The sequence below is a fragment of the Spea bombifrons genome, chromosome 4, assembly GCF_027358695.1.
Source record: "Spea bombifrons isolate aSpeBom1 chromosome 4, aSpeBom1.2.pri, whole genome shotgun sequence".
NCBI lineage: Eukaryota > Metazoa > Chordata > Amphibia > Anura > Pelobatidae > Spea > Spea bombifrons.
Genome location: NC_071090.1, coordinates 112724770 through 112752049, shown reverse-complemented (window position 1 = coordinate 112752049; position 27280 = coordinate 112724770). Strand labels below are relative to the sequence as shown.

The 27280-nt window shown below is 53.6% G+C and overlaps 2 protein-coding genes across 3 annotated transcripts; both read right to left on the bottom strand.

Moving 5' to 3' along the window:
• Nucleotides 1–3875: 3875 nt before the first annotated feature.
• Nucleotides 3876–14111, bottom strand: LOC128490690 (phospholipid scramblase 1-like). Of its 2 annotated transcripts, XM_053462701.1 has the most exons (8): nt 14010–14111; nt 10714–10757; nt 9787–10028; nt 7923–7965; nt 7113–7333; nt 5382–5543; nt 4434–4595; nt 3876–3965 (listed from the first exon to the last, which is right to left on the bottom strand). In XM_053462701.1, exons 2-8 carry the CDS (start codon nt 10736–10738, stop codon nt 3906–3908), a joined length of 915 nt encoding a protein of 304 aa, XP_053318676.1. In that variant the 5' UTR covers nt 10739–10757; nt 14010–14111; the 3' UTR covers nt 3876–3905. The 2 variants fall into 2 exon arrangements, with proteins under 2 accessions (XP_053318676.1, XP_053318677.1); XM_053462702.1 differs by lacking the exons at nt 9787–10028; nt 14010–14111.
• A 10158-nt stretch (nt 14112–24269) lies between these two features.
• On the bottom strand, nt 24270–26581 carry LOC128491021 (cornifelin homolog). Its single transcript, XM_053463186.1, has 4 exons — nt 26543–26581; nt 25695–25809; nt 25289–25467; nt 24270–24696 (listed from the first exon to the last, which is right to left on the bottom strand). The coding sequence occupies exons 1-4, from the start codon at nt 26564–26566 to the stop codon at nt 24514–24516; spliced, it is 501 nt and encodes a 166-aa protein (XP_053319161.1). The 5' UTR covers nt 26567–26581; the 3' UTR covers nt 24270–24513.
• Nucleotides 26582–27280: the final 699 nt, after the last annotated feature.

Genomic DNA, 27280 nt, shown 5'->3' with positions numbered 1-27280 from the left:
CCCCCTGACATTTCAGGTGTCCAGGCAGAGAGTGTGGCAAGAGGCAGGCTTATCTAAGAAGTGGGTGGGACAGGGGGCAATCTGAGGGTCCCCCCAACTGACCCATGCGCCCTACCAAATGACCCATGCCCCCCAATACCCAGAAGTGGGACAGCAGGGCAGCTAGCCGGGACAGTGCCCAAAAATCATGACTGTGCTTGTAAATCCAGGGCTGTTGGGAGGTACGTTATTAAAAAAAACAAAGACTGTCTGCGCTTCTCACCCTAATAAAGTTGGCAACGAATCTATAAACATAATATAAATGAGAGGTTTTGGTTCTATGAATTGGCCAAAGCATAATTAAGCTCACCCGCCACGTCAAGGCGCACTCTCAATAGGGTGAGAACCGACTCTCACCTCCTACATAGTGGGCACACAAAGCAGTTTATACGGCTACCAAAACCTTATTAATGTGTTGGGGGAGGTGCAATTAAACCTCCTCCCTATTAACCCCTGGACAGCAAGCTGCAACCAGACTGATGAGCAGGGCCGGACTGGGACTGAAAAGCAGCCCTGGAAAAATTTGGAGAGCAGCCCCATATAGTTTATCTCACGGTGAAGCTCTTATACCCACACACACCCCTTATACACACCCGAGTCACAGTATGTGCCATTCTTTTTATCTCATTATTTGTATTAAAATGCCAGAAAGCAAAAGTGTTAAAAGGCCCTAATAAATGAAATGCATTACACATAATGGGATCAAAACATTTACTACTGCGAACATTTTTAGATGAAAGAGTTCCATTTTATTCAGTGGAACAAAACACTGATCACATTATTCTTCACGATATTCTGGTAAGAAACTTTTATTTCTTTATTAATTCATGTAGACTATTTTTTCCATATTTAATAAAAGCTATGATTGAGACATGTTTGGTTTTTATTTCCTTTCATTTGACAACCTACCCCAGAGTTATGCACCTCTGCCCCCAGGCTTGCCACTCTGCCCCCCTGATATGCCTTCTAACCCCCTATATGCCACTCTGCCTCCAGAAATGCCTTATACCCCCTATATGCCACTCTGTCCCATGATATGCCTTCTAACCCCCTATATGCCACTCTGCCATATAGGGGGTTAAAAGGCATATCATGGGACAGAGTGGCATATAGTGGGTATAAGGCATTCATGGAGGCAGAGTGGCATGAAGGGGGTTAAAAGGCATATCATGGGGCACTCTGCCTCCAGAAAAGCCTTATGCCCCCTATATGCCACTCTGCCTCCCTGATATGCTTTATACCCTCCTATATGCCACTCTGCCCCATAATATGCCTTTTAATCCCCTATATGCCACTCTGCCTCCAGAAATGCCTTTTACTCCCTATGTCACTCTGCCTCCAGAAATGCCTTATACCCCCCATATGCCACTCTGCCTCCCTGATATGCCTCAACCCTCCTATATGCCCCTCTGCCCCGTGATATGCCTTTTAACCCCCTTTTTTGCCACTCCACCTCCAGATATGCCTTTTGACCCCCTATATGTCACTCTGCATCCAGAAATGCCTTATACCCCTATATGCCACTCTGTCCCATGATATGCCTTCTAACCCCCTATATGCCACTCTGCCATATATAGGGGGTTAAAAGGCATATCATGGGACAGAGTGGCATATAGGGGGGTATAAGGCATTTCTGGAGGCAGAGTGGCATAAAGGGGGTTAAAAGGCATATCATGGGGCACTCTGCCTCCAGAAAAGCCTTATGCCCCCTATATGCCACTCTGCCTCCCCAATATGCTTTATACCGTCCTATATGCCCCTCTGCCCCAAGACATCCCTTTTAACTCCCTTTATGCCACTCTGCCTCCAGATATGCCGTTGACCCCCTATATGTCACTCTGCATCCAGAACTGCCTTATCCCCCTATATGCCACTCAGGCATATAGGGGGTTAAAAGGCATATCATGGGACAGAGTGGCATATAGGGGGGTATAAGGCATTTCTGGAGGCAGAGTGGCATAAAGGGGGTGAAAAGGCATATCATGGGGCACTCTGCCTCCAGAAAAGCCTTATACCCCCCTATATGCCACTCTGCCTCCCTGATATGCCTCAACCCTCCTATATGCCACTCTGTCCCATGATATGCCTTCTAACCCCCTATATGCCACTCTGCCATATAGGAGGTTAAAAAGGCATATCATGGGACATTTTTGTTTACTTTATATGGCAAGCCGATCCAGCTTGCCATATTAAATAAAAAATAATATATGCCACTCTGTCCCATGATATGCCTTCTAACCCCCTATATGCCACTCTGCCATATAGGGGGTTAAAACGCATATCATGGGACAGAGTGGCATATGGGGGGTATAAGGCATTTCTGGAGGCAGAGTGGCATGAAGGGGGTTAAAAGGCATATCATGGGGCACTCTGCCTCCAGAAAAGCCTTATGCCCCCTATATGCCACTCTGCCTCCCCGATATGCTTTATACCCTCCTATATGCTCCTCTGCCCCATGATATACCTTTTAACCCCCTTTATGCCACTCTGCCTCCAGATATGCCTTTTGACCCCCTATATGTCACTCTGACATATAGGGGGTTAAAAGGCATATCATGGGACAGAGTGGCATATAGGGGGGTATAAGGCATTTCTGGAGGCAGAGTGGCATATAGGGGGACACACTTACATACACACACATGCCGATTTTTTTTGTTTTTAACAAATACAAAAAACATACAGTACAAAAAATACATTATTTTACTCACCTTCTACTTCTCTTGACTTCCTGGTAGTTGCACACTGTTCTCCTCTACCTGACATCCGGTGCTGCAGCAGTCTGAGCGCGAGGGGGCGGAGCTTCCACCTCACGCTGCTCCCATCACTATGCAGCCATCAGACTGCTGCGAATGTAATCTAAACGGCCGGCGCGTGCTGATGCCGCCGGCCGGAGCTACTTTAACACTTTTTTTTTATTATTTATATGGTAAGCTGGATCGGCTCGCCATATAAAGTAAAAAAAAAGTATTAAAGCAGAGGCGGCCGGCGGCATCAGCACGCATCGGCCGTTCAGATTACATTCCCAGCAATCTGATGGCCGCATAGTGATGGGAGCAGCGTGAGGGGTGAAAGGTCAGTGCGAGGGGGCGGAGCTTTCACCCCTCACACTGCTCCCATTAGTAGACGGCCATCGCACACGGCTGCTGGGTGCTGATGCCGGCCGGCCGCATCAGCACCCAGCGGCCGCTTTGATTAGATTTCGGGCAGCCTGGGGGGCAGCTCAGCGGCTGTCTTCATGGCCGCCCAGCCCACGGACCCTCCGGCCCACCGGGAAATTTCCCGGTATCCCGGTGGGCCAGTCCGGCCCTGCTGATGAGGAGCCAACAACCTCAAATATGTGCAAACAGGGAAAAGAAAAAATGTCGGGGCGCTAAGCTAGTCACAGGCGCAAATAATACAAATGTGTAATACGAGGCCTACCAAACAGGTGTAAGCATGCTGCAAGAAACAGTGTATTGGCTGTACAATGTATACGGAGGTACGTTATTGGCAGCGCATGATGAGGAACCCATTTTGCGAGGTGTTACCTCTTACACCCAACTCCCTGATGTCATCACACAGAGATACGAGGAGGGGTATCCAGCATGGGGGCCTAGAGTGGTAGATAAGTGGAACAGCCTCCCAGCACAAATGGTAGCAGCCGATCTGCCGGCAGGGCCTGGTTGGTGGGCGCCGCGTATGATCAGTAACGGCGGGTGCGGCGAGTAAACATTTTATTATAATAGATATTATTAAATCTGTACAGAAAGTCGGCCTTTATACAGGGAATTGTAAACCATGAGGAGCGATCCTGCCCGCGGGGTACATGGGGGGATCGGGGGCACTTGTGCGGGGGCTGGGGGGTCATTGTCTGGGCGCCGGCACCGTTAGCTGATCACCGTCTGCCGCTCTGTCTTGGAGCGAGATCTCTCGAAAAACACGTAATCCTAAAAAACACAAATTACACGTTAAAAACATATAAAAAGAGAAAGGACGCTTCATGCGTGACTGGGGGCGGGCATGTAACCCCGCAGGGAGGGGTAAGCACGGGATGTGTAACCCCGCAGGGAGGGGTAAACACGGGACATGTAACACCGTAGGGAGGGGAAAACACGGGACGTGTAACCCCGCAGGGAGAGGAAAACACGGGACGTGTAACCCCGCAGAGAGGGGAAAACACGGGACGTGTAACCCCACAGGGAGGGGAAAAAAACACGGGACGCGTAACCCCGCAGGGAGCGGAAAACACGGGACGCCTCTATTCCCTAACCGCGAGTGCATTCATTTCCCACCTATCGGAATGCGGGTTGTTAGCGTCATGGAGCCTCCCTCTCCCCCCTGTCCTCTCACCACAGCCAGCGACAGGATGCACGCGAATGGCACGCGTGTGTGGTGGAGACATGCGTGTGACTCACCAGGAGGAAGCAGGCGCCCAGTAACACGGCTTTCATCTTCACACCCAGATCCTTCGGAAACTGGATCCCAAAGTTATCGGCGTCGGTGAAGATTTCCTTCGGTAATCCGCCCCACTGCTTACTGATAAGACCCACGCTGCGCGACTCGCACAGGGGCTTCACCTGAGAGGGGGGAGAGAGAGCGTGAGAGACAGAGGGCCACGGTGGGAGACAGAGTGTGAGAGACAGAGGGCCACGGGGGAGAGAGAGTGTGAGAGACAGAGGGCCACGGGGGCAGAGAGAGTGTGAGAGACAGAGGGCCACGGGGGCAGAGAGAGTGTGAGAGACAGAGGGCCACGGGGGCAGAGAGAGCGTGAGAGGCAGAGGGCCACGGGGGGAGAGAGAGTGTGAGAGACAGAGGGCCACGGAGGGAGAGAGAGTGTGAGAGACAGAGGGCCACGGGGGGGGAGTGTGAGCGACAGAGGGCCACGGGGGGAGAGAGAGCGTGAGAGACAGAGGGCCACGTGGGGAGAGAGACGAAAACAGAGGGCCAGCGGGGGGAGAGACGAAAACAGAGGGCCACCAGGAGGAGACGAAAACAGAGGGCCACCGGAGGGAGAGAGAGTGAGAGACAGAGGGCCACGGGGGGGGGAGAGAGAGAGTGAGAGACAGAGGGCCACCGGAGGGAGAGAGAGCGTGAGAGACAGAGGGCCACCAGGGAGGAAGGGACGGACAGGGGGACAGACAAACAGAGGGCTACCGGGGGGGGAGCAAGAGAAACCGGGAGACAGAGGGACACCGGGGGGACTGACGGACAGAGGGACGCGGTTAGGTTATGCAGTAGAAGTCGGGATAGAAGGAGGACAGTTGGGGGGGCATATAAAAAGAGATAACGAGTCCCATTTTTTTTGCCCCTGGACCCCAAATCCTCCATTCTCATCCCTCCCAGCATGCTTTGCTTCCTCTCACCTGAAAGTTGATGTCCCCACAGCAGCTGGACATTAAACACGGCCCGACCACCTTCAGTACCGGCTCCCGGGTCTCGGTCAGGAGGGAGTATTTTGGGACAAACGGGTGCCAGGTCTGGGTAACGTAACCGATGGTGTTTCCCGGAGGACTCTGCACCTCCATCTGACAAAAGTGAGGAAGAGATGGGGGTCAGTTCAGGAATAGCAGAGAGGGCTGCGGGGCAGGATGGAGGGGCAGTGACAGAGCTGTGTGTGTGGGGGGTCAGTATAGGAATAGCAGAGAGGGCTGCGGGGCAGGATGGAGGGGCAGTGACAGAGCTGTGTGTGCGGGGTTAGTATAGGAATAGCAGAGAGGACTGCGGGGCAGGACGGAGGGGCAGTGGCAGAGCTGTGTGTGCGGGGGGTTAGTATAGGAATAGCAGAGAGGGCTGCGGGGCAGGATGGAGGGGCAGTGACAGAGCTGTGTGTGTGTGAGGGGTTAGTATAGGAATAGCAGAGAGGGCTGCGGGGCAGGATGGAGGGGCAGTGACAGAGCTGTGTGTGTGGGGTTAGTATAGGAATAGCAGAGAGGGCTGTGGGGCAGGATGGAGGGGCAGTGACAGAGCTGTGTGTGTGGGGGGGGTTAGTATAGGAATAGCAGAGAGGGCTGCGGGGCAGGATGGAGGGGCAGTGACAGAGCTGTGTGTGTGTGGGGTTAGTATAGGAATAGTAGAGAGGGCTGCGGGGCAGGATGGAGGGGCAGTGACAGAGCTGTGGAGGGGGGGTTAGTATAGGAATAGCAGAGAGGGCTGTGGGGCAGGATGGAGGGGCAGTGACAGAGCTGTGTGTGTGGGGGGGGTTAGTATAGGAATAGCAGAGAGGGCTGCGGGGCAGGATGGAGGGGCAGTGGCAGAGCTGTGTGTGTGGGGGGTTAGTATAGGAATAGCAGAGAGGGCTGCGGGGTAGGATGGAGGGGCAGTGACAGAGCTGTGTGTGGGGGGTTAGTATAGGAATAGCAGAGAGGGGTGCGGGGCAGGATGGAGGGGCAGTGACAGAGCTGTGTGTGTGGGGTTAGTATAGGAATAGCAGAGAGGGCTGCGGGGCAGGATGGAGGGGCAGTGACAGAGCTGTGTGTGTGGGGGGGGGTTAGTATAGGAATAGCAGAGAGGGCTGCGGGGCAGGATGGAGGGGCAGTGACAGAGCTGTGTGTGGGGGGGGTTAGTATAGGAATAGCAGAGAGGGCTGCGGGGCAGGATGGAGGGGCAGTGGCAGAGCTGTGTGTGCGGGGTTAGTATAGGAATAGCAGAGAGGGCTGCGGGGCAGGATGGAGGGGCAGTGACAGAGCTGTGTGTGTGGGGGGTTAGTATAGGAATAGCAGAGAGGGCTGCGGGGCAGGATGGAGGGGCAGTGACAGAGCTGTGTGTGTGCGGGGGGGTTAGTATAGGAATAGCAGAGAGGGCTGCGGGGCAGGATGGAGGGGCAGTGACAGAGCTGTGTGTGTGGGGGGGGTTAGTATAGGAATAGCAGAGAGGGCTGCGGGGCAGGATGGAGGGGCAGTGACAGAGCTGTGTGTGTGTGCGGGGTTAGTATAGGAATAGCAGGGAGGGCTGCGGGGCAGGATGGAGGGGCAGTGACAGAGCTGTGTGTGTGGGGTTAGTATAGGAATAGCAGAGAGGGCTGCGGGGCAGGATGGAGGGGCAGTACAGGAATAGCAGGATGGAGGGGGTCAGACTTGTTGCCCCCGGGGTCTCACCTCTTGCAGGCAGCAGGGGAAGCAGCAGCTGGTGCATTTCAGCGGACGTCTAAAGTGGATAATCTCTCGCCCCGAGGGGTCACAGACCTGGAGGGTGAGCGGGCGGCTGGAGCCACAGAACCAGCGCGCGCAGACACTACTCCGCTCCTGCGCAGTGAAGATTCTCTGCCCCATGCTGTTCCGTAACTCGTACTGATTGCACGTCTCGAAACCTGTGACGGCTGAGAGTGCGAAGCGTGAGGGAGACAGAAAGAGACGGGGGGGGAGAGGGGATGGAGGGACAGGGGGGAGAGGGGGACACACATATATATATATATTAAAAAGTAGCTTAACCCTCTCCATCCCACAGGACAGGGAGGGGCATGAGATTGGGTCCTTCCGAAGAGGATTGCATTTACTTTAACCTCCCCTTACCCTAAGAGACAGAGTGTGAGGGGCTGGGGATAAAGATACCCCCACAGAGGGCATTACTTACATGTGAGGGGCTGGGGATAAAGATACCCCCACAGAGGGCATTACTTACATGTGAGGGGCAGAGCATAAAGATACCCCCACAGAGGGCATTACTTACATGTGAGGGGCAGAGGATAAAGATACCCCCACAGAGGGCATTACTTACATGTGAGGGGCAGAGGATAAAGATACCCCCACAGAGGGCATTACTTACATGTGAGGGGCAGAAGATAATGATACCCCCACAGAGGGCATTTCCCGGCTGACTGCAAGAAAACCCCTTTTCTAGCATTTTAAGGGGCAATAATTAATCTCCGGCCCTCGAGTGCCTGTGCAATGTCACCCCTGGACCCTCACCTTCCAGGAGCTCCTTCTTCTGATGGATTAAAATTTGGTCGATCTGGAAAATAAGGACACGAAGGAGACGTCGGCGGCCATTGAAATAACGTTAAAAAAAACCCACATTTATTACATGAAATAATTAGAAATATTTATATTTTGGAATCATTTTTCTCTCGTTTATTTCCCTCGTTTCTTTTCTGATCACCTCGCCTGCTGTACAGGCAGCGATCAGTAAACTGTGCCTGCGGCCCTGCTTGCCTGATCGCACTCTGCTGCACGCTGATCATCAGTGGCCCCAGCGGGGTCTCCATTAATCTAAGGGATCCTTCCTGGGGGCCCCAAATTAAAAACTCAAATGGCTGCCTGCGAGGGGGTTGTCTGCTGGGATAATGCCACGTACCAATGGGGTAATTGCGTCTGCTACACGGGCAGCTGCTTATTACACGCTTTAGAGGGGTAATTATACAGCAGGGGCAGCACAGTGGGAGAACCAGGAGAGCGGGGCAGAAAAGACCCAAATGCCCCACCTACTCTGCCCTTTTTGAACCCCCCTTTCCATATGAATTATTAAGCAGAGCTTTATGAACGCCCCAAGCTTTCTGGAAATTCCTTTTCTGCGTTTGCCTGCCCCACTTCCACTGGAAGGCTATTCCAAGTATCTACTACCCTTTTTGTAAAGTAGAAGTTTTTCCAGTCTAACCTCAGGAGAGGCGTCAGGGGCTGATGTAGTGAGAGGAGTTCCCAGCCCCCGTTCACTGTCAGCCGCTCCCTGCGTGTTTCGTGAGGGCTGTGAACGGGGACACGCCAGACGCCCCGAGGGAATCCGCAGTTTGCACCTTCATACTCAGGAATGTGATTTGCATTACAGGCCACGCCCTTCCACAGCTGGCTATTTTTGAGGTGGGTGTTGCCTGAGATTTAGGATATCTCAGTATAGGTCCCGATATAATGCAGTGTACAGTCCCTACTCCCTACAGTCCCTACTCCCTACAGTCCCTATCAGGTACAGTCCCTACTCCCTACAGTCCCTACTCCCTTCAGTCCCTACTCCCTACAGTCCCTATCAGGTACAGTCCCTGCTACCTACAGTCCCTACTCCCTACAGACCCTACTCCCTACAGTCCCTACTCCCCACAGTCCCTATCAGGTACAGTCCCTACTCCCTACAGTCCCTACTCCCTACAGTCCCTATCAGGTACAGTCCCAACTCCCTACAGTGCCTATCGGATACAGTCCCTCCTCCCTACAGTCTTTACTCCCTACAGTGCCTATCGGGTACAGTCCCTACTCCCTACAGTCCCTACTCCCTACAGTCCCTATCGGGTACAGTCCCTACTCCCTACAGTCCCTATCAGGTACAGTCCCTACTCCCTACAGTCCCTATCGGGTCCAGTCCTTACTCCCCACATTCCCTACTCCCTACAGTCCCTATCGGGTACAGTCCCTACTCCCTACAGTCCCTATTGTGTACAGTCTCTACTCCCTACAGTACCTATCGGGTACAGTCCCTACTCCCTACAGTCCCTGTTGTGTACAGTCTCTACTCCCTACAGTACCTATCAGGGTACAGTCCCTACTCCTTAGAGTCCCTATCGGGTACAGTCCCTAATCCCTACAGTCCCTATCGGGTACAGTCCCTACTCCCTACAGTCTATGTTGGGCACAGTCCCTACTCCCTACAGCCCCTATCGGGTACAGTCCTGACTCCCTACAGCCCCTGTTGGGTACAGTCCCTACTCCCTACAGCCCCTGTCGGGTACAGTCCCTACTCCCTACAGATTTAATGTTTCAATTTGCCAAATACCCCTCCGTTTATGCACCACTATACCCCTCTTTAATTAACCCCAATGCGCTGCCTCATGGACAGACAGGTGGGTACCTGGTCCAGATATGCCAGCCCGCTGGGGGCAGCTCCGCCGCTCACAGGCATGTAAGGAGTGCCCCCTGGAAGAGGCTCCGGCTGTGGATGTGTCGGGGGGTGCATCGGATGGTGTGGGGGGATGCTGCTTCCAGGGTAGTCATGAAAACCAGGGGACGGAGGTGCAGGGGGGGCTGACGGACCAGAATATGGGGGGGAAGAATAGGGAGGGGCAGGGTATCCAGCCATGGGTGAGGGATAACCTGGAATTATAGAGAACAAGTGTAAATAGGGCTGTTATTCTGGTATAATAACACAATACCTAGTATTCTATGGTATATACAGTATATAATAACAGCCCATATATTAGACACATTTAAATGGCAACTGTCTCCCCTCCCCCGTCATTACAAACACTGCGTGAACCAATCAGCAAAATCATAACCGCAGGATCCCACAGATCAGGATTCCCGTGGACACAAGCCCCCAGTGTATTCCCTTTACGTAATTTAAGGGTTACTTTGTGGTGGCAGCCATTTTGTTTGTATAAGACACGCCCCTTCCTTTCCTGATGGTAAATTGAATGTTTTCTCCATCAAGAGTAAAGTATCGCATCTCTTTCTCATTCGAGTTTCCATATTTATAGTTTGCAACGAGGGGTTAATGCCCTTATTGGTATTTTACACAATTCTGGTGAAATGATCCCATTTTACTGTGAATTAACCTTTCGCTGGCTGGAAGAAAATACGAGGCCATTGTTTCTCGTTGTGTGTGTAGCTACTGCGTCGCTTTGTTTAGTGTGTGGCTCGTGTTTATTTGGGGTCAGGAAGGCATTAGTACAGCGCTGCGGAATATGACGGCGATATATAAATCACTAATAACAGCATATTGTACAGCGCTGCAGAATCTGACGGCGCCATATAGATAACAGTCAATGGCTCACATTACCTGGACCTGGAGCCGCCATTTTCATCGCTGACACATCGGCCGGCCTACCAAATGCAGAAATGTAATTAGTATAACAGGAAGCTGGGGCAATCAAGGAGGTGGGAAGAGTGAGGGTGAGTGGCTGGGGCAGATTCCCAGGGTAGTTTTGGATTGTTGCTGGGCGAGATATGATTCCATTAGGTGATGTCACCTTAACAGATCCCCCATATTACCCCCAAACGTGCAGCATGGTTTCCCTGATGCTCATTGGTCACGAGACGCATATCGAGGAACCTAACATGTCCTAGAGGATGAGTGTGCACTTAATCTCCCAACATGCCGAATAACCTGGCAGGTGCACTTTTGTTTTGGGGTGTGGTTAGAGGCGTGGTTTGGGTGGGGCTATTTGTGTTACAGAGCGGAGCTTTCTAGAAGAAGAATTATGGGTTAGGGCTGCAGAACCCTGTGATACCCCCATACCCAGCAAGAAAAGAGGGGCATCAGGGGAGAAAAGAGGGGCATCAGGGGAAGGAGAGAAAGGGGGAAGACAGGGGAAGTAAGAAAAGGACATAGGGGAGGGGGACTGTCCTAACTTACCGGGACACTTGGGTGTGTTACATGGTTTGTGTGTGTGTGTGACGCAGTAGGCAGGGTGGTCTGAGCTGGAATGTGAGTGCAGGTTTTGGCCTTCGATGGGGTTATAGGGCTCAGTCAGGACGCCGGGTTCAGTGGTGGGTCCCAGGAGGGTACAGAGAGTGGACGGGGGGTTTAGTGGTGGGTCCCAGGAGGGTACAGAGAGTGGACGGGGGGTTTAGTGGTCGGTCCCAAGAGGGCACAGAGAGTGGACGGGGGGTTCAGTGGTGGGTCCCAGGAGGGTACAGAGAGTGGACGGGGGTTTAGTGGTCGGTCCCAGGAGGGTACAGAGAGTGGACGGGGGGTTTAGTGGTGGGTCCCAGGAGGGTACAGAGAGTAGACGGGGGGTTTAGTGGTCGGTCCCAAGAGGGCACAGAGAATGGACGGGGGGTTCAGTGGTGGGTCCCAGGAGGGTACAGAGAGTGGACGGGGGTTTAGTGGTCGGTCCCAGGAGGGTACAGAGAGTGGACGGGGGGTTCAGTGGTGGGTCCCAGGAGGGTACAGAGAGTGGACGGGGGTTTAGTGGTCGGTCCCAGGAGGGTACAGAGAGTGGACGGGGGTTTAGTGGTGGGTCCCAGGAGGGTACAGAGAGTGGACGGGGGTTTAATGGTGGGTCCCAGGAGGGTACAGAGAGTGGACGGGGGGTTCAGTGGTGGGTCCCAGGAGGGTACAGAGAGTGGACGGGGGGTTCAGTGGTGGGTCCCAGGAGGGTACAGAGAGTGGACGGGGGTTTAGTGGTGGGTCCCAGGAGGGTACAGAGAGTGGACAGGGGTTTAGTGGTGGGTCCCAGGAGGGTACAGAGAGTGGACGGGGGTTTAGTGGTGGGTCCCAGGAGGGCACAGAGAGTGGACGGGGAGAGTTCAGTGGTCGGTCCCAGGTGGGTAGAGAGAGAGTGGACGGGGGTTTTAGTGGTGGGTCCCAGGAGGGTACAGAGAGTGGATGGGGGGGTTAATGGTTGGTCCCAGGAGGGTACAGAGAGTGGACGGCGGGTTTAGTTGTCAGTCCCAGTAGGGTAATGTGAGTGCTTTAGGCTGTGAGTTTCCTCAGTAAGTACCCGAGTATGAGTGGGCTTCCTTGTGGGTTTGTTGTGTCAGTGGCTCAGAAGTGGCTGGGTGGGGAGCGGGGCGAGGCCGGGTGGCGTCTCGTTTCTGACAGAAAATGAATTGTTTAAAAGAGAGAAGAATGTAATGTCTGATTCATCCCTGAGAGGCCAGGAGAACAAAACAAAGAGAGGCGCATGCGAGACACGGGGAGACAAAGAGACACCACTGAAGGGGGCACGTGGGAGGACGGGGGGGGGTGGACATGGAAATACCAAGGAGTGGGGGGTGAGCATGGGATTACTGGAGTGAGTACAGAGGGGGGTATGGGATTACTGGAGTTGGTACAGAGGGGGGTATGGGATTACTGGAGTTGGTACAGGGGGGTATGGGATTACTGGAGTTGGTACAGGGGGGGGTATGGGATTACTGGAGTGAGTACAGAGGGGGGGTATGGGATTACTGGAGTGAGTACAGGGGGGGGTATGGGATTACTGGAGTGAGTACAGAGGGGGGTATGGGATTACTGGAGTTGGTACAGAGGGGGGTATGGGATTACTGCAGTGAGTACAGGGGGGTATGGGATTACTGGAGTGAGTACAGGGGGGTATGGGATTACTGGAGTTGGTACAGAGGGGGGTATGGGATTACTGGAGTTGGTACAAAAGGGGGGGTATGGGATTACTGGAGTGATTACAGGGGGGGTATGGGATTATTGGAGTGAGTACGGGGGGGTATGGGATTACTGAAGTGGGTACAGTGGGGGGTTATGGGGTTTCTGGAGAGAGTACAGAGGGGGGAAGGGATTACTGGAGTGAGTACAGGGGGGGGTATGGGATTACTGGAGTTGGTGCAGTGGGGGAGGGGGGTATGGGAATACTGGAGTGGGTACAGAGGGGGTATGGGGTTTCTGGAGTGAGTACAGAGGGGGTTTGGGGTTTCTGGAGTGAGTACAGAGGGGGTTTGGGGTTTCTGGAGTTGGTACAGAGGGGGTACTGGATTACTGGAGTGAGTACAGAGGGGGTTTGGGGTTTCTGGAGTGAGTACAGAGGGGGTTTGGGGTTTCTGGAGTGAGTACAGGGGGGTTTGGGGTTTCTGGAGTGAGTACAGGGGGGGTTTGGGGTTTCTGGAGTGAGTACAGAGGGGGTTTGGGGTTTCTGGAGTTGGTACAGAGGGGGTATGGGGTTTCTGGAGTTGGTACAGAGGGGGTATTGGATTACTGGAGTGGGTACAGAGGGGGTTTGGGGTTTCTGGAGTTGGTACAGAGGGGGTATTGGATTACTGGAGTGAGTACAGGGGGGGTTTGGGGTTTCTGGAGTTGGTACAGAGGGGGTATGGGGTTTCTGGAGTTGGTACAGAGGGGGTATTGGATTACTGGAGTGGGTACAGAGGGGGTTTGGGGTTTCTGGAGTTGGTACAGAGGGGGTATTGGATTACTGGAGTGGGTACCGTGGGGGGGGAATACTAGGGGTATATGTCAGGGACTTAAGAAATGCAGGAAAGGAGAATGGGGGCAGGTAGATGGGGCAATAACATTGAAAGGAGTAGACAGGGTAAGAAAGTCAAAGGGAGTCATACCGGGGATTATAAAGTTAAAGGCGAAGTGGGTAAAGCAGGAATCGGGGCAGTGGGGCAGTTCCCTACCTTGTTGCCCTCCCCCGGGGTCTCCAGCCCCCTCTCTAGCTCAGGATCACTTCTTTCTCCAGCTGGGGTTTATTCGGCTATTTTTTCCTGTTGGGAGGAGGAAGAGATGAGGCTGTACCCAATGGCTGACAGCAGGAGGAGGGCAGGGAGGGGGCTCCCCTGGGGGCAAGGGAGGGAGGGAGAGAGAGAGAAGGGAGAGGGAGGAGAGAAAGGAAAAAGGGGAAGGACTGGAGAGACAAAGAAGAGAGAGTCTGGAGAGAAGTGAGAGACGGCAAGGCGAGGAGGAAGGAAAGTGCATGGAAAGAGGGGCGAGAGTGCAGACAGAAAAACTTAGTAGGGAGTGGGGAGAGAGAGAGCAGGGAGAAGGGAGAGTAAGCAAGAAGAGGAGAGATAGAGAGAGGAGAAAGATATGAAGGGAAATGAACCAGGGGACGTTGGGACTGGGTGTGGGGGCCGCAGGCGGCCTGGCCTCCCTGATCTGTCACGCGCATACCTGGGAACTTTCTAAATGAGCGGAAACATTTACCCTTTAATAGCCCATTGTGAAGATTGGGTCACCTGCATTCAAGCAGGGATATCAGCCATAACATACTAGGAGCAAAAGCACCAATCGGGAGCCTTACATAAGATCACAGCGGGGAGAATAGGACTCAGCTCGAGACTGGAATCTGCCCCTTCATCTGGGGCAAAAACACTGAGGCACTGGGGCAAACCCTGAGAGTTCACGGGTATGGTAATGGGCCGGGGGCCCATGTGGATTATAGGGCCTGCATTGCCTCTTTCTGGGGATGGGAGCCTTGTGGGCAAGGGAGCAGAACAAGCGGTTAACCCCCCCCCGGCGACTTGCCTCCCTCTACCCGTTATCCCCGCTACCCCCCGGCGACGCCCCTCTCTCCACCCGTTATCCCCTTTCCCCCCCGGCGACTCGCCTCTCTCCACCCGTTATCCCCTCTCCCCCTGGGACTCACCTCTCTCCACACGTTATCCCCTCTACCCCCTAGGACTCGCCTCTCTCCACCTGTTATCCCCTCTACCCCCTAGGACTCGCCTCTCTCCACCCGTTATCCCCTCTACCCCCGGGACTCGCCTCTCTCCACCTGTTATCCCCTCTACCCCCTAGGACTCGCCTCTCTCCACCCGTTATCCCCTCTACCCCCTGGCGACTCCTCTCTCCCCCCAGGAGTCGCCTCTCTCCCCCCAGGACTCGCCTCTCTCCACCCGTTATCCCCTCCCTTTTTGATTTGGAACGACATTTTTTTAGTCAAAAGGGGGAGATCCCGGACACCTTCTGGAGTCACCTTTCATTATATAAATTTAAAAAAGTTCCCCTGTGTAAGGTGCAGCAGCAGTAGTAGTAGCAGGGCACTGGGCCTTGGCGGGCAGGCGGACAGTGGCACATCATAGGCACATGCAGCCCCGTGGAGCAGGACTGGATTTCCCCAATATTGTATATTATATCACCAATAGTTATCAATGAAGAATAATAGATGATATGATAGAAAGATACTTTGAGAGGATATCTCTGGGAAGCGTTTCATGCGAAATAACTGAGCGGGGTCCCTGGGACAGAAGATCCTGACTGCGGAAATGTGTGAAAATCCCGCCATATATTATATATATAAAACGGGGCAAGAGCAGGAGCGGATCCAGGGGAGAGACCAGCCTGCTGCTGCCCCCCGGTGCTCATACCGGGAATTGCTGATCAGCAGCATGTGCTGGAGGCCTGGGTTTAGATTATGTGCCTCTGGGCCAGAAAGGGGTTAATACCTTAACCTTCGCTATGGTGATCTCTATGGTGATGGGTGGATTAGTCCATCTCACCTCCAGCATCCCTGGGCGGGGGGAGATCATCTTACTGTAAGGGCGTCTATAAATAGGGGCGTCTCGCGTTTCTCGCGCTGTCTCTTTTGTGTTGGGGTAATTATTGTCCAGCTGTCAGGCCGGATACAGCAGGATGGGGCCGACGCGGCTTCCGGCCGTGAGTCGGGGTTCCAGGACATGTTGTAACGCTTTGTTGACCAGCTGCATGAATTAATTCATTATAGGCTTTCTCCTCGTTCTCCAACGTGCTGAAATGTGATGTCACGCGTGGCTCTGACCACATAACCCGGGCATTGGCAGTGAAATAAGCCTGATTACCAGGACGGCCCCACAGATTTGTGATCTTTGGTAGCTATGTACTCAATGTGGTTGGTATGCAATCCTCGTGCTGATTAATTAACAGATAAATGACCACTGTAGCGGTGCCCCCAGCTCCTGAGACCACCCAGTAAGGGTTGTACCGAAAGGAACCTCATCCAGAAGCAGATGGTAATCTGTGTGGTTTCATGTGTATCCCTCTGCCTGACATGTGTTGTGCGTGTCTCAATCTCACAAAACCTGCGGGCAACCACCTGTGACTTAGATCCTGCGCCTACATATCCCATCCCTGCCCCTACATATCCCCTCCCTGCGCCTACATATCTCCTCCCTGCCCCTACATATCCCCTCCCTGCACCTACATATCCCCTCCCTGCCCCTACATATCCCCTCCCTGCCCCTACATATCCCCCCCCTGCCCCTACATATCTCCTCCCTGCCCCTACATATCCCCTCCCTGTCCCTACATATCCCCTCCCTGCCCCTACATATCCCCTCCCTGCCCCTACATATCCCCTCCCTGCCCCTACATATCCCCTCCCTGCGCCTACATATCTCCTCCCTGCCCCTACATATCCCCTCCCTGCCCCTACATATCCCCTCCCCGCGCCTACATATCCCATCCCTGCCCCTACATATCCCCTCCCTGCGCCTACATATCTCCTCCCTGCCCCTACATATCCCCTCCCTGCCCCTACATATCCCCTCCCTGCACCTACATATCCCCTCCCTGCCCCTATATATCCCCTCCCTGCCCCTACATATCCCCTCCCTGCGCCTACATATCTCCTCCCTGCGCCTACATATCTCCTCCCTGCCCCTACATATCCCCTCCCTGTCCCTACATATCCCCTCCCTGCACCTACATATCCCCTCCCTGCCCCTACATATCCCCTCCCTGCCCCTACATATCCCCTCCCTGCGCCTACATATCTCCTCCCTGCACCTACATATCCCCTCCCTGCTCCTACATATCCCCTCCCTGCGCCTACATATCTCCTCCCTGCCCCTACATATCCCCTCCCTGCACCTACATATCCCCTCCCTGCCCCTACATATCCCCTCCCTGCTCCTACATATCTCCTCCCTGCCCCTACATATCCCCTCCCTGTCCCTACATATCCCCTCCCTGCACCTACATATCTCCTCCCTGCCCCTACATATCCCCTCCCTGCCCCTACATATCCCCTTCCTGCCCCTACATATCTCCTCCCTGCGCCTACATATCTCCTCCCTGCCCCTACATATCCCCTCCCTGTCCCTACATATCCCCTCCCTGCACCTACATATCTCCTCCCTGCCCCTACATATCCCCTCCCTGCCCCTACATATCCCCTCCCTGCCCCTACATATCCCCTCCCTGCGCCTACATATCCCCTCCCTGCCCCTACATATCTCCTCCCTGCCCCTACATATCTCCTCCCAGCACCTACATATCCCCTCCCTGCACCTACATATCCCCTCCCTGCGCCTACATATCTCCTCCCTGCTCCTACATATCCCCTCCCTGCGCCTACATATCCCCTCCCTGCCCCTACATATCCCCTCCCTGCCCCTACATATCCCCTCCCTGCCCCTACATATCCCCTCCCTGCGCCTACATATCTCCTCCCTGCCCCTACATATCCCCTCCCTGCCCCTACATATCCCCTCCCTGCGCCTACATATACCCTCCCCGCCCCTACATATCTCCTCCCCGCGCCTACATATCCCCTCCCCGCTCCCACATATCTCCTCCCCGCACCTACATATCCCCTCCCCGCACCTACATATCCCCTCCCTGCTCCCACATATCCCCTCCCTGCACCTACATATCCCCTCTCTGCACCTACATAGCTCCTCCCTGCTCCTACATATCCCCTCCCTGCCCCTACATATCCCCTCCCTGCGCCTACATATCTCCTCCCTGCCCCTACATATCCCCTCCCTGCCCCTACATATCTCCTCCCTGCGCCTACATATCCCCTCCCTGCGCCTACATATCCCCTCCCTGCCCCTACATATCCCCTCCCTGCCCCTACATATCCCCTCCCTGCGCCTACATATACCCTCCCTGCGCCTACATATCTCCTCCCTGCCCCTACATATCTCCTCCCTGCCCCTACATATCTCCTCCCCGCACCTACATATACCCTCCCTGCGCCTACATATCTCCTCCCTGCCCCTACATATCTCCTCCCTGCCCCTACATATCTCCTCCCTGCACCTACATATCTCCTCCCTGCCCCTACATATCCCCTCCCTGCCCCTACATATCCCCTCCCTGCCCCTACATATCCCCTTCCTGCCCCTACATATCTCCTCCCTGCGCCTACATATCTCCTCCCTGCCCCTACATATCCCCTCCCTGTCCCTACATATCCCCTCCCTGCACCTACATATCTCCTCCCTGCCCCTACATATCCCCTCCCTGCCCCTACATATCCCCTCCCTGCGCCTACATATCTCCTCCCTGCCCCTACATATCCCCTCCCTGCCCCCTACATATCCCCTCCCTGCCCCTACATATCTCCTCCCTGCCCCTACATATCCCCTCCCTGCCCCTACATATCCCCTCCCTGCCCCTACATATCCCCTCCCTGCGCCTACATATACCCTCCCTGCGCCTACATATCTCCTCCCTGCCCCTACATATCTCCTCCCTGCTCCTACATATCCCCTCCCTGCCCCTACATATCCCCTCCCTGCCCCTACATATCCCCTCCCTGCCCCTACATATCTCCTCCCTGCCCCTACATATCCCCTCCCTGCCCCTACATATCTCCTCCCTGCCCCTACATATCCCCTCCCTGCCCCTACATATCCCCTCCCTGCGCCTACATATACCCTCCCTGCGCCTACATATCTCCTCCCTGCCCCTACATATCTCCTCCCTGCCCCTACATATCTCCTCCCTGCACCTACATATACCCTCCCTGCGCCTACATATCTCCTCCCTGCCCCTACATATCTCCTCCCTGCCCCTACATATCTCCTCCCTGCACCTACATATCTCCTCCCTGCCCCTACATATCCCCTCCCTGCCCCTACATATCCTCTTCCTGCCCCTACATATCTCCTCCCTGCGCCTACATATCTCCTCCCTGCCCCTACATATCCCCTCCCTGTCCCTACATATCCCCTCCCTGCACCTACATATCTCCTCCCTGCCCCTACATATCCCCTCCCTGCCCCTACATATCCCCTCCCTGCGCCTACATATCCCCTCCCTGCCCCTACATATCTCCTCCCTGCCCCTACATATCTCCTCCCAGCACCTACATATCCCCTCCCTGCACCTACATATCCCCTCCCTGCCCCTACATATCCCCTCCCTGCGCCTACATATCCCCTCCCTGCGCCTACATATCTCCTCCCTGCTCCTACATATCCCCTCCCTGCCCCTACATATCCCCTCCCTGCGCCTACATATCTCCTCCCTGCGCCTACATATCCCCTCCCTGCCCCTACATATCCCCTCCCTGCCCCTACATATCTCCTCCCTGCGCCTACATATCCCCTCCCTGCCCCTACATATCCCCTCCCTGCGCCTACATATCTCCTCCCTGCTCCTACATATCTCCTCCCTGCCCCTACATATCCCCTCCCTGCCCCTACATATCCCCTCCCTGCACCTACATATCTCCTCCCTGCCCCTACATATCTCCTCCCTGCCCCTACATATCTCCTCCCTGCACCTACATATCTCCTCCCTGCCCCTACATATCCCCTCCCTGCCCCTACATATCCCCTCCCTGCCCCTACATATCTCCTCCCTGCGCCTACATATCCCCTCCCTGCCCCTACATATCCCCTCCCTGCGCCTACATATCTCCTCCCTGCTCCTACATATCTCCTCCCTGCCCCTACATATCCCCTCCCTGCCCCTACATATCCCCTCCCTGCCCCTACATATCCCCTCCCTGCACCTACATATCTCCTCCCTGCCCCTACATATCTCCTCCCTGCCCCTACATATCTCCTCCCTGCACCTACATATCTCCTCCCTGCCCCTACATATCTCCTCCCTGCCCCTACATATCCCCTCCCTGCCCCTACATATCCCCTCCCTGCGCCTACATATCCCCTCCCCGCTCCTACATATCTCCTCCCTGCATGTATGGGATTTTTTGATTATTTCCAGTCAGGCTTCAGAAAACGTCATAGCGATGAAGCTGCCCCGGTTCGCGTTCTGAGTGACCTCCTGATGGCAAGAGACATTCAATCCTAATTCTTCTAGATCTGTCAGCAGCATTGGGCACCGTTGATCATAAGATTCTGATTGAGCGGCTGAAAGCCCTACGCGGGCCGGGAGGCACAGTTCTAACATGGTTTAAATCCTTCCTCACAAACAGGTCACTGAGGGTGTCATCAGGAACGCGTTCCTCAGCTCCCACACCACCAACGTGTGGAGTACAAGGATCCATTCTATCCCCCACCCTATCTGCCCTATACCTGCTGCCACCGGGGGGCATCATCATACAACATGGACAGAACGCAGCAGCCAGACTATTAACAAATCAACCCCGCTCGTGCCATATTATTTTACCTATTTTACGGTCTCTCCATTGGCTTCCTATCAAATGGAGAATTCACTTTAAGATAGGCGTGTTGTCATTTAAAGCCCTAAAGGACCCGGGACCCTGTTACCTGAAAGAGCTATTAACTCCCGACATCCCTGCTCGCCCCCTCCGATCCTGGCTTGTTTCAAAGACGTTTGGTGCGTCTTATACTGAGGGATTAAAGAGTCTGGAGGCTCTTCGAAGGGAGGCATCGGGAGGCTTGGGGCTGTCTTCAGAGGAGGGAGGCTATCTGCAGAGGGGAGGAAGCCTTGGCGCCATCTTCGGAAGGGAGGCTTGCGCTGCCTTTGGAGCGAGGGGTCCATCTTCAGAGGGGAGGCTTGGAGCTGTCTTCAGAGGGGAGGCTCAGGGCCGTCTTCAGAGACTTGGGGTGACTCCGGGCCCTGTAGCTTAATCTATAATGAGGTTGTTGTGGTGAAAATTTCAGGGACCCCAATCCCAGTTTAAAGCTTTATTATCAGGTGGGTATGGGGCAGAGTGTACTTCACATAAAATACCCCACAGGAGATGTATCAGGTGGGTATGGGGCAGAGTGTACTTCACATAAAATACCCCACAGGAGATGTATCATCAGGTGGGTATGGGGCAGAGTGTACTTCACATAAAATACCCCACAGGAGATGTATCATCAGGTGGGTATGGGGCAGAGTGTACTTCACATAAAATACCCCACAGGAGATGTATCATCAGGTGGGTATGGGGCAGAGTGTACTTCACATAAAATACCCCACAGGAGATGTATCAGGTGGGTATGGGGCAGAGTGTACTTCACATAAAATACTCCACAGGAGATGTATCATTAGGTGGGGATGGGGCAGAATGTAACCCACATAACAGACACAAGAGGGAGACATTTGAAGTCTGTTATTCACAATACAAACACCAGAGGGCGATATGTAAGAAAGGTCCTGGTTTGGGAATGGAGCGGTTTATTTTTTTATAAAAAAAAAATTTGTGGCTCAGGTATTGGTATCCAGCCTTGCCTCCTCATTAACAATGCAATCCTTTGTCGTGGGGTGGGAGGCATCTGTTGTGATACTAGGTGGATCTGTCTCTGTTATCCTTTCCACCAAACACACGTGTTATTAACCATTAGCATAGTGAATGAGAGCCGTATTGGCAGATTCCCAGGGTCTCTGGGTGAATGGGCAGATTCTCAGGGTCTCTGGGTGAATGGGCAGATTCTCAGGGTCTCTGGGTGAATGGGCAGATTCTCAGGTCTCTGGGTGAATGGGCAGATTCTCAGGGTCTCTGGGTGAATGGGCAGATTCTCAAAGTCTCCGGGTGAATGGGCAGATTCTCAGGGTCTCCGGGTGAATGGGCAGATTCTCAGGGTCTCCAGGTGAATGGGCAGATTCTCAGGGTTTCTGGGTGAATGGGGAGATTCTCAGGGTCTCCGGGTGAATGGGCAGATTCTCAGGGTCTCTGAGTGAATGGGCAGATTCTCAGGTCTCTGGGTGAATGGGGAGATTCTCAGGGTCTCTGAGTGAATGGGCAGATTCTCAGGGTCTCCGGGTGAATGGGCAGATTCTCAGGGTCTCCGGGTGAATGGGCAGATTCTCAGGGTCTCCGGGTGAATGGGCAGATTCTCAGGGTCTCTGGGTGAATGGGCAGATTCTCAGGTCTCTGGGTGAATGGGGAGATTCTCAGGGTCTCTGGTTGAATGGGCAGATTCTCAGGGTCTCTGGGTGAATGGGCAGATTCTCAGGGTCTCTGGGTGAATGGGCAGATTCTCAGGTCTCTGGGTGAATGGGCAGATTCTCAGGTCTCTGAGTGAATGGGCAGATTCTCAGGGTCTCTGAGTGAATGGGCAGATTCTCAGGGTCTCCAGGTGAATGGGCAGATTCTCAGGGTCTCTGTGTGAATGGGCAGATCCCCAGGGTCTCTGGGTGAATGGGCAGATTCTCAGGTCTCTGGGTGAATGGGGAGATTCTCAGGGTCTCCGGGTAAATGGGCAGATTCTCAGGGTCTCGGGGTGAATGGGCAGATTCTCAGGGTCTCTGGGTGAATGGGCAGATTCTCAGGGTCTCTGAGTGAATGGGCAGATTCTCAGGGTCTCCAGGTGAATGGGCAGATTCTCAGGGTCTCTGTGTGAATGGGCAGATCCCCAGGGTCTCTGGGTGAATGGGCAGATTCTCAGGTCTCTGGGTGAATGGGGAGATTCTCAGGGTCTCCGGGTAAATGGGCAGATTCTCAGGGTCTCGGGGTGAATGGGCAGATTCTCAGGGTCTCTGGGTGAATGGGCAGATTCTCAGGGTCTCTGTGTGAATGGGCAGATTCTCAGGGTCTCCAGGTGAATGGGCAGATTCTCCTCCTTTGAAATAAATTCCCTGCCGTCCTTTACCTTTGTTGTTTGTACAAATTAACCCCAGCTTGGAAAAAACAGTGAAGCTAAAGGTTTTTAACTCCCTTCCCCGTGACCCAAATTTACCCCCCTCTCATCTGGATCAAAAACTGGTGGAACCGGCCTATCCCCACTCAATAGCGGCACTGAGAACAGAACAGCCCCAGGGATCGCTAGACTCCAACGAGGGGCTGCAGAACCCGCATTATTCCTCCTTCGTGTCTTACACTGTAAGTTCCGAGATTCCACTGATAACTTAACTCTCTAAACACAGTCCCAGACCTGAGGAACATATCATGAGAGGTCCCTACATGGGGGAGAGAAGAGAGTGGGGAGGATTGGAGATAGAGACAGGGTGAGAGAAGAGAGAGAGGGGAGGAGAGAGAAGAGCGAGAAGGGATGGGGAGAAAGATAGAGGAGAGACGAGGGGGGAGAGAGCGAGACAGAGTGAGAGGAGAGAGAGGGGAGGAGAGAAGAGCGAGAAGGGATGGGGGAGAGAGATAGAGGAGAGAAGGGATGGGAGAGAGAAGGGGAGAGAAGAGAGGGGGATGGGATGAGAGAGAAAAGCAAGAAGGGATAGGAGAGATAGATTGATGAGTTGAGAAAGAAGAGCAAGACGAGATGGGAGAGAGAGAGATGGGATGAGGTGGAGAGACAGGGGAGAGAAGATGGCATTAGAGAGAGATGGGGACAGAATAAAGAGGGTTAATAAAGGACGGCAGGGAATTTATTTCAAAGGAGGAGAAAAGTTACAACAAGAGAGAGGAATCTCACACTAGAGAGTCAGAGGCTGAGATGGAAGGGAGTTTACTTTACTGAGAGTATGATAGATGAGTGGAACAGCCTCCCAGCAGAAGTGGTAGAGAAGTGGTAGAGGGTAATACAGAGACCAGCGACTGATTAAGGTTTGAGTCTTTACAGCAGGAGTAACGGGCGATAGACGGTTTCTATGGTGTACATCTGGGAAGTGTGGCTGCAGTATGGGGGATGTACCCAGAAGGCGATTGGCCAGGTATTTGGGAGTATTTGGCCCCCCAATGCTAATCCGCAAGCAGAATGCAAGGAAAAGACCCCTGACGGTCATTCCAGTGCAGCCTCCTCTAAACCCCAGCCATGAAGATTAGGAAGACTTCACCAGGTAGGACTTTCTGCCCCCAAAACACACGAAGATGCCCTCCTCCCCAGACCCCAATAAGTCAAAGAAGTCCAGACCCCAGGTCTAGGAAAATGACCTTTAATAAATGCTTGTTTTACTAAAATATCTATATTGAAAATACAAAAAAGCTACAGAAAAGAGACTTCGTCACCCCCTCCCCCGGCTAAACACCATCTCTCTACATCCATGTGGTTTTGAAACTAAATAAAAAATATTGTTTTATGACCTAATAAGTGACGTGAAGTAAATAAACCATGCGCACGTATGCCTGCACGTGCCGTAACAGACGTGACCGGAAACGCGGGACTAGTACTCCACCAGGGGGGTGTAGCCTTGATGTGGTGGGTACACGGGGGTGTTGGTCACTATGGTGGTTTGGGCAGTTGTCACAACTGAATAGTTTCCTCTTCTCTTGATTTCTCGAGCCATCTGACACCAGGAACACGAGTAGCAGCAGCAGGAGCGCACACTGTCATCGCAGATGGACCCCTGGGAGAGAAACAGAGGGTGTTATGGGGGCCACAGAGAGCGGGGGGGACACTGGAGGACTCACATAAGAGTTAAGACAAGATGTCCCTAATCACAGCAAGGAGGAGAAGCTTTCTTGAGAAGCAGGATGAAGGAGAAGAGGCTGTAGAGGAAAGGAGACACTGTGAGACGCTGCCGCGGTGGGATGAAGAGGAGAAGATGCAAGAAGCTCTAGGAGGGTGCGGAGAAAACACCTGGAGGAGACGTACCGATGGCGGTGGGATGAAGGACAGAAGAAGGTTCAGGAGGTTGTGGCGGGAGGGAGAAGATGACCGATGGCATAGACACTACGGCGATGGAAGACGGTGGTGGGGAAACCAGAAAGACACAGGTGAAGCTGGCAGCAAGTGAGATAACTAGTAGATAGGAAGAAGAGGAGACGTCCAAGGAGGGAGGGAAGGAGGTGCGGAGATTGTGGTGCTATGAAGAAGGCCGATTAGTCTGAAACTAACAGGGGGAGAAAGAATCTGAAGAAAGGAACTCGGTGAGGTTACTCATATGTGCTACTCGGAGAGCCGTCACACCGTGCTTCCTTTATGGAATGCCTCCATACCTTTATCTTGTATCTCTCGCGGACGGCTGCCCTCATGGCCAGGGTGATGGGGGGGCAGAGTGAACTGCATCCCAGGTATCCCATGCAAAAGGGGTCCATGAGGGGCAGACACATGCACTCCCCAAATTCACTGACTGTATTGCACATCATGCACGGGAAGCACCACAATGCGCAGCAACCTGAGGGACCAAGGGCAAAGTCAGGGGAGGGGAGGCAATTCAGTAAAGTGAATACACACCCCGTTAATATGCTTACAGCCTTTGACTATACATTATACAGGGCCAGGTACCCGGCAGACTCCCAGCTTAGTGAATACAGCCTGGCCTGTCAACGCGCGTTTGCCTGTCTGTCCTGAGACAGTTATAGCGCCGTCTTTATTACCCCGCAGTACCGGCCCGTCACTCACAGATTCCGCAGTCATCGCAGCAGTCGCACATGTCTGTCGTCCATCGGGACCCCGGCTCCACAGACATCACCTGCGTGGTGACCACGCCTGGCTGAGTGCTGATTGTAGTCATCTTCTGCACAAGACAACAGGAGTGTGATCGGGAGAGGAGGTGGGGGAAAGAGACGCTCAGACGGAGATACGGGGTGCGGTGCGCAGTGGATCCGCAGGGGTGGGGCTTCCTGCTGCTTTTTTTTCCCTGGGTCCCGCAGTGTTTGCTGAACGACTGGCTGCTCTTCAGCCATTCTCCTGGGTTCAGGCCGTGTAACAGAGGGAACCACCGCAGAGACCAACATCGTGAAGGGTTTCGAGGAGAAGAAGGTGGTCCACAGTGAGACGGTGAGGAGATAAGGGAGGTGGCAAGGGTTTAGAGTTTAGAGCGCAGGAAGTCCGATGCAGATTGAGGCTTCCTCCCATGGCGGTTCCTCTACCTACATATCTTCACATGTCCCCAACTACCCTCCTACCCGGGGTCCTCATCTGCCCTCTGCCCTACCTCTCGTACTCCTACACAAGACTTCTCTAGGGCTGCCCGGCCCCAGATGAGCCAACTCTCCCCTCGTCTCCAGTCCTTCAAAAAATCAGTTAAGACTTTTAATGGTGAATGGCCAGAGTCTCACGGTTTTTACCCCAGTCTCTGGGTCTTGGGGTGAAGGGGCAGATTCTCAGGGTCACACAGACTGGATATGACTTCATATTCTCCTCTGATTTAATGATATCCGATGATCCCAATTGTCTCTTTTCCCTCTGCTATATCACAGCTGGAATCCCTGCTTGAATACAGGTGACTCCATTCAGAATATCTTTACCTCCTGACCAGTCACGGTTTCCATAGAGACTGTTATTAGAGCCAGGATTTGGGCCTTCTTCAAGCGCTACCTTCACAGCAAAAAACTATTTGTTTGGGAAAGAAAACTCTTAAAGGGCCATCACCCCAATAAAGAGATCACCAGTAACCCTGCTTGTGACTGGTGCAGGACTCGGAGGGGGGGGGTCTTTATATCTTTGTCTCTATCCCAGGGGTTACATGTGTTATTAAACCCTTTGGATATTTGTGATGATGTCATACGAGTGACCCCCCCGAGTGACTCCCCCCGAGTGACTCCCCCGAGTGCCCAGTATGTAACCGCAGCAGAGGAAACAAAACCAGAAAGAGAAACGAAACTTAACAGAGACGGACGGGGGGGGGGGTGAGTTTGGCAAAGCCTGCCTGCTCTGTGTGCGTCGTGTACACGTGTATGAGTGGAGTGTACACGTGTATGAGTGGAGTGTATATATTCAGTAAGTGGAGTGTACATGTGTGAGTGGAGTGTACATATTGAGTAAGTGGAGTGTACATGCGTGAGTGCAGTGTACATATTGAGTGAGTGCAGTGTACATGTGTGAGTGCAGTGCACATATTGAGTGAGTGGAGTGTATATGTAAGGGCAGTGTACAAATTGAGTAAGTGGAGTGTACATGTGTGAGTGCAGTGTACATATTGAGTGAGTGCAGTGTACATGTGTGAGTGCAGTGTACATATTGAGTGAGTAGAGTGTATATGTAAG